The 11,266-nt window shown below is 34.2% G+C and overlaps 1 protein-coding gene across 1 annotated transcript in view; it reads left to right on the top strand.

Annotated features, from left to right (window-relative positions):
- LOC110108677 (ethylene-responsive transcription factor ERF110-like) overlaps window positions 1-11,052 on the top strand; it is an 18,549-nt gene extending 7,497 nt beyond the window's left edge. Inside the window, exons 2-3 of the mRNA XM_020839427.2 lie at window positions 8,667-9,061; window positions 10,222-11,052. Of these exons, the coding sequence (XP_020695086.2) occupies window positions 8,667-9,061; window positions 10,222-10,850 (1,024 nt within the window). The 3' untranslated portion in view covers window positions 10,851-11,052. The remainder of the gene's footprint in view (window positions 1-8,666; window positions 9,062-10,221) is intronic.
- The last annotated feature ends 214 nt before the right edge of the window (window positions 11,053-11,266 follow it).

The raw sequence follows: 11,266 nt of genomic DNA, 5'->3' as shown, positions 1-11,266 counted from the left end.
CTACCCGTTAGGCTCGCAGGATAATTCATTTCTCTTATGATTTGAATTCATCACCAAATTCCCTAATGAATAACACATACATAACTGGTATATTATTATATTGGGGGCACTTGCTTAAAGCTTCATAAGTTTTTATCATCTATTTAAGAGCAGGGCGGGCAATTGCCTTAAACTCTTGTAATAAAGACCTGGAAAAAACTATCATTCGTTGAAAGGGAGAAACAAAATTCATAAATACATAATAATAATGAAAAAAAAAAATGTCTTAGTACAGATTGCCTCCCTAAACCTCAACGGGATTCTGTTCCTATAGTATTGTAGTACATACTTCTTTCAATTAAAATGATGGGGTAAATGAATGATGATTTGATAAATAAATAAATATAATTAACTATAATTATTACAGACAATTTCCATAAAATCAATATTGATTAAATGTATAATGTTGAATGATCTATTTATTTATTAAATGAATAGTATGATACTTATCGAAAATGTTTATAATCTGAGCTCAATTCTCAAAGCATATTCGAGTTCGGAAATATTTAAAATTAAATCTTCGGGATCATCTGAACTTTCATTTCAACAAACTTATAGTCAAACTGAACATCTCAAAAGAGACGAAACCTAGACTGTAACCACAGTCGCGTCCACCAAGCACCAAATGAGTCCAAATCGAGGGCCTGGATCACATTAGGAGAGGTTCAAACAACATTAGTGGATGACCAAAATGATAGATCAAAACATGTCATGCTTACAATCAAATTTGAGCGGCTCGGCGAGAAATCCAAACGAGACCAAATATCGCTAAATTTCTGACATCGTTAAAGGCATCTAAAACTGAAAACATTGAAAAACTTCTTATGATCGGCGGAATCATACGAGCCGCTGAATGAGCACTCCGTAACCTGCCCCGGATCTGCTTCTCTAAATTTTATGGGGTGATTTGCCACTCAATGAAAGTGCTACTATAAATAGAACCCCATCTCATCTAACACGCGGAGACCATTTGGATAGAGATTGCGAGAGAAGCCTCACAATGCTTCAAGAAGTTCCAGCGACCCCCGACCGACAACACCCCAAAATCTAATATCACACAGACCACCGCTACGGACGTCAATTCCACTATCAAACTTCTGCCCAGCCATCGCAGAAATTCAGCCCCGACCATCATCAAAACCACCACGCGAAGGACGGACCGCCACCGAACTTCACACAGGAGCGCTGACCAACGCCGTCGACTTCGCCAACCCAACCGATCGCCGCTAACGGATTTTAGCTGACTGTCGTCGACCACCAACGACGGCTGCCACGACCTCGCCTGACCGTGTATCGGCACATCGCATAGACAACCGAGCTAGCGCTCGAATTCCACCCCAGGTCGCAAGCGCCTCTGAACTTTTAGGACCAACCACATCTAGATCCTCACCTAGCCGCCGAACTGCCACGGACATCAGGCTCGTTAGTCGTCAGCCCACCCGGGGCCGAGCCATTGACCGTAGAACGACCCTTAACCCGGCCACGACTCGTCGCCGGACTTCAACCCGATCTTCGTTGGCCAACCGTCGCGTACCGACCATCTCGTACTTCCAACCAACTATCAGTAGCACCAAATTTGACCTCGGACCATCGATTACGGACCCACCTTACTTCGATCGCCAACGCCGGACTTCAAGTCTGGCCTGTACGACGACAAACCACCGCCCACATTACCGACTGCCACCAAACCTTCCACCGCCAGCCGACCACGTTGAGATTCTTACTAATGTCGACACTTGATGCTCGTCATTGGGACTTACATCGGAATTCTTCTTCATACGCCAACTTCTTGCCCGTCACCTGGTTTTTACCATGACATCGAACCTTTCCCTCGACATCGAACTTTTGCACCTTAGTCGCTGGATTTTGTCGACTATGAGTCCCTTAGAATTTCCTTCACCGACTATTGGTCTTTCCACACCTTTGCTCGCATCTTCGATTGCGAATCCTATCTCGACCTCCTCTCATCGAGTACGGTCCTTCCGGACCTTCGTCGCGTCACCGATATAGTCATTCTGACCAACGAATATTCGAATACCCTGGATTCTTCCAATTCCCCACGATGCAATACACCCCCATATGATGTAATTTGTTACATCAAGCCAAGGAATTCCCCCCAATAAAGGCCTCATTTGGTAACACTTACAAATATTAGTTGACCATTCCAAACTTAGCCACAGCGCCCACGTGGTTTGTCCCCTTTATAGGGTTTACCCAAATAAAGAACTCTTAGGGGTCGTTATCGAATCTGCACCCTCTATATTTATTCATTATGTGCTGGATCTTCGTACACATAATCTTAAAATTATATAATAGTATATATATATATGTGTGTGTGTGTGTGTGTGTCTGATTGTCTTGTGGCGCTATTATTATTTTACCGCCGTGAATATTCCAAGATGCAATAAGTATTATTGTCAAATCTTAGTCGTGGTGACAAAGATTCAATTCCTTAAGATTCATTTGGGACGGTTATAATTTTTTAGAAATAAATTATAAAGTTAATTTATAAGGAAAGTTTTTTTTTTTTTTTAGTTTTTGAAAAAAACAACTTCATAGTGGTCACAACCTGGCTCACATACTTAAATTAGCAAGGCGGGAACTGACATCTTGACGGTTAAGACAATTACTAGTCTTACTTATAACCATAATTTCTATAACATTCACAACAATCCACGCAAACTACTATTCTTGATTCAATGTCAATCATATATTACATGTTTGCTAGACGTATTCCTCTTCTCTTTCAGCCATTTATTTCTCTAAAGAAGTTAAATGAAAATATTTGTTTAATGGGTTGAGTTTACAATGTCAATAGTACATACACTTTTTTAAAAGCAGTAAAAAAAGTAGCGGAATAAACATTATGGTTACAATCTAAAAATAAATCATAAAAAATGTGTCCCAAATAAAACCCTAATCTTCCAAGATAGGCTAACTAACGTCTCATTACAATAACATATTTTTTGTAGGTTAAAAAAAAAAAAAACATCTCATTGCGGATGAGTTCAACGCAAATTTTAGAATGGAGATACCTGCTCGAACAGGGACGGACGGACGAATAATCTCTCTACATTAGATATTAAAAAAGGTCTCATTTCGGACGGACTTTCTCACTGCTTCTAAAGCAATTTTAGTACAACAATCTTAAAAATATTTTGCTACGTATTTACTTTTTTAAAACTGCTTTTTTAAAGAAGAACATTTAAAAAACTGTCACAAATGAAGCATAAATTTGATCAAAACAAACTTAACATCAATAAAAAAATTAATTCACATCAATAAGAGAAGAAAACTATTATTCTTAAGAGTTAAGGCAAATATCTTCAAATATGGTAATATATCCCTCTTTGATAATGCTTTATCCAAGGTTGTGAAAATCGGACCAACAACAAAACTGGAAGAGGGAGCGGTTCACGGTTAGACCGGTTGGACCGGTCGAACCGGTCGAACTGGATGACGTAATAAATAATAATATTATTAAAAATTAATAAAATAAAAATTCATAGAATATAAGTATATGAGTATTAATAATTTATAAAATTTTAAAATATATGATAAAATTTAGACATATAAATATCATTTAAGAATAAATATTATAAGAATAATACATAATATATAATAATTATAATATAAAAAATTTATGATCATTAAATAATAGAATAATTAATATATATGACCATTTAATAATATTTATAAATTTAAAATATATATAATACAAAATTATAAATATAAATATCATTTAAAATAATATATAAAGAGATGTTTTCTTGAACCCTATATAAAGAGAGAAGTACACTTTTTTGCAAAACAAATTATGTGAGGTATTTAAGATAAACTTGCATGATTATGGTGAACTTAATTCATCATATTTAATAAAAATTTTTTGAAAGTTTTAAAAAAATTTAATAAGCCAAAATATATTTTTTAAAATTTTAATTAAAATAAAAATAAAAATATTTTATAAAACCAGCCGGCTCTTTCCAACCCGACCGGTTCAACGGTTCACCGGTTGAAACCGCCGGTTCAACCAGTTTGATTCAGTTCGAATTGAATATGCAGAGCCGGTTTTGAAGCTTGTTTGATACGGACCGGGCCAAACCAACCGGGCTTCACGACGGTTCACGGTTGAACCGGCCGGTCCGGTCCGATTTTCAAAACATTGATTTTATCTAAAAATATTTATGATATATATTTCATGAAATAAAAAATATAATAGATTTATAAATATAAATAGGAACAAAATTTAAAAAAAAGCTAAAAATAGTAAAATACACTACAAAAGAAAAATTCGCATAATAATTATTGGAAGCATCCATTGCCGCCAAGTGGGCGCATTTCCATTCCGCGAGAATTATGCGGTCGTGCCCCCGCCATTGAACGGTCGTGACAGCCCAACAGGATTGAAGAGATCTTGCAACTGAGTCAAAATAATAATTAAATAAATTCTCCTTATTTGACAAAAAAAAATCGTAGACTAATATCGAATGTGGCTTTCATTTGGGTTGACATTTATTTTTTCAATTTCAACAATTAATATTAATGTGGAAAGTAAACGAAGGGCCAAAATGATAATTTCCATTTGCACGAAATTTTTTTGGGTCAACTCAATAATTTTTACTCGCAATTTCTTTACAAAACTTTTTGCATTTCTAAATTTTTATGAGCAATTGGTGCAAAAAAAGTTGAAATTTTTTTTGGAGTCGTTGACTATTATATAAAGTTTTATTTAAAATTATAAATTTGTATGCTGGAAAAGTGTAACATTATGGCAGGAGTTAATTAGAGTGTTTATCGTCTTAATCTTTTACAAAGATTCATCACACGTATAAATAAAAGAAGAATGGGAGGCTGGGGGAGACGCATTGTTTTAATATCCTAAACTAGAAATGAAAATAAAAAGAATCATTGTGCCTGACTCATTTGAAATGATTCCACTAGTGTATGTCATTTTCAAAGAGAAGATTAGAGACCCATAAGTAGAATATAAATCTTAGTGTTGATGTCAGAATCAAAGTTGATGTTAATGGCACGCTTTCCAATAAGCGCTGACATGCGTAGATGTTCGTGGCGACAACATTAGCAGCATCAACATTGCTGTCAATGTTGCGCATTGTCCTTGTAGGTGTTAACATGCATTCTCATTGTTGGGAGTTGGGACACTATAGTAGGGCAATAATGATCGACAGACTATAATCAAGTGATGTTGGTCAAGAGATTGTAGTCGAGTGATAATGTTTAGAGGATTGTAGTCAGGAGACGGTAGTCTAAGGATTATAGTTTGACAATATTGATCTGGAAGCCCATAGTCAGACCTTGATGTTTAGGAAATTGTAGTCAGACGATGACTATTAAGAGACCTTAGTAAGACAATTAAAAATCATTAGAGGACCATAGTTGGGCAATAATGATCGGATGTGGTTGGACGATGGTGGTTGGGGCATCGTATGTGGGCGACGATGTTCGATAAACCATAATTAGGAGATGATGGTTAGATGACTATAATCAAAAGAATGTATTTGGGAGATCGTAGTCAAACGTTGGTGGTTGAAAAAATTGTAATCAATGGTGGTTGAACGATCATAGTTGGGTTATGGTGGTCAGTAGAATGTAGTTGGGAGATCGTAGTTAGGGGCATTGGTTGGAGGATCATAGTTGGGTGAGGATGGTTGAATGATCATAATTTGATAGCAATGGTTGGATTGTAATTTGTTAATAGTGATCGAAGGATCATTGTAAGGTGATAATGTTGGAGGGAGAAAGTTCAACTATAATGTTTAGATAATGGTGGTCTAATGTTGGCAGTTCAATGAAAGCGGTATTATGAAAATGGTTGGATGACCGTCATAAATGCCCTTTTTATTTATTTAAAAGTAGATTTTCTAATTTAGCATCCAAAATTTTTTTAAAAAAAAATTATTTCAGATTTCCTTCCTCTCTTAGATCTATATAAGTATCCCCTCTAGGGCTAAGGGAGAGGCATAATTCTCCCTTGCACTTTACAATTTTTCTCCATAAAATTTATTTAAAAGTAGATTTTCTAATTTAGCATCCAATTTTTTTTTTTTTTAAATTATTTCAGATTTCCTTCCGCTCTTAGATCTATAAGTATCCCCTCTAGGGCTAAGGGAGAGGCATAATTCTCCCTTGCACTTTACAATTTTTTCCATAAATTATAAAAAATTCTCCAACAAGAATTCAACTATCAAAGGTGGTCAAAGCTAGTTTTCAATATGATGAGACTTTATTCTTTCCTTGAAAGAAGGTGTTGATTGTTCTCATCATCATAAAGCATTTGAGTCATTCTTATTTTATATTTATTCATATACAACCCATACATAATGCAAAACCATAAAGATACTATAATTTTCCTTGTATTTTTTTAATTATTTAATTTTGTCTAGCATTATACTATAAAAGAAATTTATAAAAAAATAAATAAATATTAATAGTTTAACAACACATGAGAATTTATAAACTTATAGCCATAAATTTAAATATTTTGAATTTTTTATTTGCTTTTGATGTCAAATATAATATCAATAAATTTTCATAGAGAAAGTATTTAATTACCACATAAGCTAAAAGAATTCTTATGATGAAAAATCTTGGTTGCTATTTTCTAATGTTTCATTAACAAATATATGATATATACTTCAAATAATAGAATTCAACTAATATATTGGTATAGCATATCTCAAATTAAAATATTTCAACAAGTGAAGAGGTCATTATTATATCAAATTATATTTTGTTTCAGCCTCATTCTTTATATGATCATTAAAATTAATTTAATCATTTATTTTAATTACAAGGTAGAGGGCATAAGGTGTGGATGACCCCACCTCCTTCAAATTCAAGTATGGTCAGCCCTCTTTTCCAATTTCAATTGTAGATCCATGATTTAAGGCTTTGATCCATATCTTCTTCCTCAATTCAGGTCTTAGGGATAACTCTTTTCATATTTCAAGGAATAGTTTCATCATTCTAAACTCAGATGGTATGTGATTTTCCTCATCCTTTTAATTTTTAAATTTAACACTACCGTTGTGAGGTCCCAAATCCTGTATTAGAAAAGTGGAGGGTTGCATTAGGTAGTCGACAGCCAGCATAAAACTTGTCGAATAATAATGACATGAATCCTTTAAGAAAATATAAGGCTTCGTTTTGGACAACTTCCTTACTGCTTTAAAAAGTTGCTTAATTAGAAAGCAGGAAGAAAGCAATGTCTAATGATAGTCAAGAGAAATTGAACTTATCTTAAATAAATCATATTTATTGAAGACTTAATCAATTATATAATTAATATTTTAATATGTAAATAGATAAAATTAAATCTAAAAAGTAAGGGATTAGTTTTTTGTGTGACTTATTCTTTGTTTCATCTACAATAATATCAATATCATATATTTTTAGAAAATAAACAATAATAATAAGGCTTGGGGCATGCTATAATGATATCAAGAGAGAAATTTCAATGATATTCACACATAATAAGAGAAATAAAAAAATAATTATGTATTACAATCATATTAAAATACATTTTAAATTTTAATATTCTTTCTAATTAAATTTTGACAACATATCCTAATTCAATTTTTTTAAGAAGAATTAATCATAATGTCCTAACCAAAATTTTAAAAATTAAGAATTTCAAAAATCCCTAAATTTATTTTGAGATATGTACAATACAAAATATTAATCTTGAACTCATCTCAACATAAATAATAAAATTTGATATTAATGATTTTTTATTTTTTGATGACAATTGTCCTGTACAAAAAAAAATTATTTTTCTCACAAAAACATTATGTTAACATATTTTATTCAAATTTTTCATCATAATAGATTTTAAAGTTCTTGAATTTGCTTTGAAAATAATGCAATATAAATTTAATATTACAACAATCTCAAAGCATATACAAGAAGCTTCAAATCAATTATGATAAAATTTTAGTGAAAATATTCTCACATAAAACTTTTCACCAAAAAAATTTAACAAATAGTTATAAGTTATTTTTTAAAAATTATTTTTGAAAATAACTTCTTAGTATAAAAAAAAATTTAATGACCAAATAAAAATCGTAGACAATAAAAAAAAAGCCTAATATAACTATTAAATATTATATTTAGTACTAATTTTAAGATAAACTCGATAATTATTAAATCCGTCGTGATGTAATCAGTAAACTTCGTTTCTTTTAGATTTCTCTCTCATTAAACTATAAAGTCGCCCATTTTGTCGGCTTGCTATGTCGGCCTTTGCCGTCGGCCCGTCGCCAACCTCCCACCACCCAGAAAACGATCTAATAAACAATCGCCCGTTTCTTACCCGTTACGATGGTCAAACCCGTGTGAAGCCGTTGACCAGATCTCTTTTTTCCAAAAATAATTAACCAACAAAACATGCAAATTCAAAATTTCGATAAGACCCCTTCTTCTTAGCTCATCCTTTTTTTTTCTTCCCGACCAAAAAGGCGGCGCCTAAATTAATTAATTTATTTTTTTCTATATATACCCTTTGCTCTCCTTGCATTCGAAGTTCAAAAGGGTTGAATTGCAAGAAAATCTACACAATTAATTTACAAAATTCTTCTCTTAAACTGTGACACCGTGGCGCGGCAAAGCGAATCCGATGATATTGAGAGGTTTCTCTTGGCGGGAGCGGAGGAGGAGGAGGTGGAGCAGACCGCCAATACGGCGGAGGTCACGGTGGCGGTGCCTCCGCCACCGCCGGCGGCTACGTCTTTCTCCATGTTTTCGAAATTTGATAGAGAGATGGAGATGTCAGTGATTGTTTCCGCTCTCACTCATGTTGTCGCTGGTGATCATCAAGCAATCAACGTCGGCGGAGGCGGAGAGCATTTGGTGGCCAGCGGCTGGCCAGTTTCAGGTTCTTCTATGGGATGGGGTGGCGGAGTTAAGAGAGAGGGGGAGGAGATGTCGCCGGAGCTGAAACGGTTTAATAGAGGCTTTGGTGAGTTTCGAAGCTCGGCGGGAGCGACGTCTTCAAATGTTGGAGGTGAGGATAAATATACTTTTATTTTTTAAAATTAATTTATAGTTATAAAATATTTAATTTGAATGAATTTTATTTTGAAATTAGTGTAAGAACTAAATTGGTTAATTATTTATATAATATATTTATTTAAATATAAATTTAAAATTAAAATTTTATCAAAATATTCTAATTTAAATTTTCTCCTAACTAGATTGAATTTAAAATTATTTATGGTTCAAAATTTTCAAAATTGGTCAGATAATATTTCAACCAATTTTAATACTTTCTTTTCTAAATGATTAAATCTAAGTCAAAATCAATGATAGTGTCAAACAATCAAAATTTGATGATAATGATAAGAAATGATATAAACACACTCAAAATCATCAAAATCTAATGAAAATCATAAAAATAATCTTATCCTTAAGTGAATATGTGTGTGTATGTATTTGTGTACTCTTAATCTTATCTTTCCTCTCAACCATCCTATCATATTGCTAGACAACGATCAAATAAAAGTTCATCGTATATTCAAATATTGAAGCTTTCCTCCTAACACTTAAAAGTTGCACTCAACTCATCTTGTTTTGTTGGTTAAGAGTTTAACTATCAACTAAGAGGTCTTATATTTGAAATTTATATATGTTATATATGTGTGAGTATTCTTTTAATTAGCTAGAAAGTATATAAAAAAAAACTTAAAATCCATATATTTACTCAAAAGACAATTTTTTTTGGAACGGGGTATCCACCCGCTCCTAAAAAGGCGTTTGACAGCGTGACTAATCCTCGGCTGACCTAGAAGATACACCCAACCCAGAAACTTCCTAGCCCGCAATCGATTGGGTCCTACTTAAGAGACACTATCAAGCACAGGTTGAGGAGTTCTCAACCATACTCATCCACCTACCAAGCTAAACAACTATGGGTAGAACACAAAATCGGACCCCTTAGAGTTAAAAGTTGAATATTTTCTTAAAAAAGAGCACAAAAGTACAAAACTAACTATTTTGTCGTAGTTTCTCATCCTAATTCTAAGCAATGATATTCCATAAGTCCACGTGTCCAAAGATTCGAACTTTACCTCCTAACACTTAAAAAGTTGAATATTTTCTTCAAAAACATCACAAAGCTAAACTTTTTATCATAAATTCTTATAATTCTACACAATCTGATGACAGCGAGCTTCCAAATGACAGCACAATCCTCTGCTCATCCTGATACAGAGACTGATATTCGGCCACGGTACAGAGGAGTAAGGCAACGGCCATGGGGGAAATGGGCGGCCGAGATTCGAGATCCAGTGAAGGCCGCTCGTGTCTGGCTCGGCACTTTTAATACGGCGGAAGACGCCGCCAGAGCCTACGATGAAGCAGCTCTGCGGTTTAGAGGGAACAGAGCAAAGCTTAACTTCCCGGAAAATGTCCGGCTCCGGCAGCCTCAGCCATTTTTTCAGGCTACTGGCTCTGTTCCTCAAACTCTGATAAGATTCCAGTCAGCTGATAGTACAGGAGACTACTTGGAGTACTCGAGATCGTTGCAGGAGATAGCGGAGAACCAAAGAAGGCAGAGAAGTGTGTTGTTAGAACAATTTATGAGTTCAAGTTCTTCAGTTGCGTCTGCAGAATCATTGGGTTCTCAGGCGGTGATGGGAGATTCTTCGTCGGCGAGTTATTTTCCTCCGTTTTACTCGGCGGCGGGGCAGCAGGAGGTGACTGTAAGCGCATCGGAAACTCGAGAATGGTTTACCTCGCCGCCGCCGCCGGAGTGGACCGGTTCCGGCAGCTATCCACCGTCTTCTTCATGTTGAAGCGGAGAGGTTTTACCTGTAGCAGTTCATGTTCTTGTGTTTTTGATGATTTTTTTTTCTTCAGTAGATGCCATAAATTACAAATCAGTACAATCTCTTCGCCAATCACAATCACTAATCATTCAAGCGTGGATAAAAATCTCAAAGTGTTTTTTAATGAGATTTTTGTGGTCTCCACTTCCACTAGACTATTTCATATTTTTTTAAAAAAAATATTTGTTGTATGATTGTTACATAATCTTATACAATTTTTTTTTATTGGCTTTGTTATTTATTTATTTTTATTTACCTCTCAAGCCATTTTAATAGGGGTTAGTGCTCCTTAGGATCTTGTTTAAATTTTTTTATGAGACATAAGCTATCTCAAACAAAGTCTATTAGCTCAATCGGGATAGATTTTTCATTACTTCTTAAAA

Source organism: Dendrobium catenatum, unplaced genomic scaffold (assembly GCF_001605985.2).
Source record: "Dendrobium catenatum unplaced genomic scaffold, ASM160598v2 fragScaff_scaffold_1099, whole genome shotgun sequence".
Classification (NCBI taxonomy): Eukaryota; Viridiplantae; Streptophyta; class Magnoliopsida; order Asparagales; family Orchidaceae; genus Dendrobium; species Dendrobium catenatum.
The sequence above is the reverse complement of the archived record's forward strand: the minus strand, read 5'-3'. Positions and strand labels throughout refer to the sequence as shown.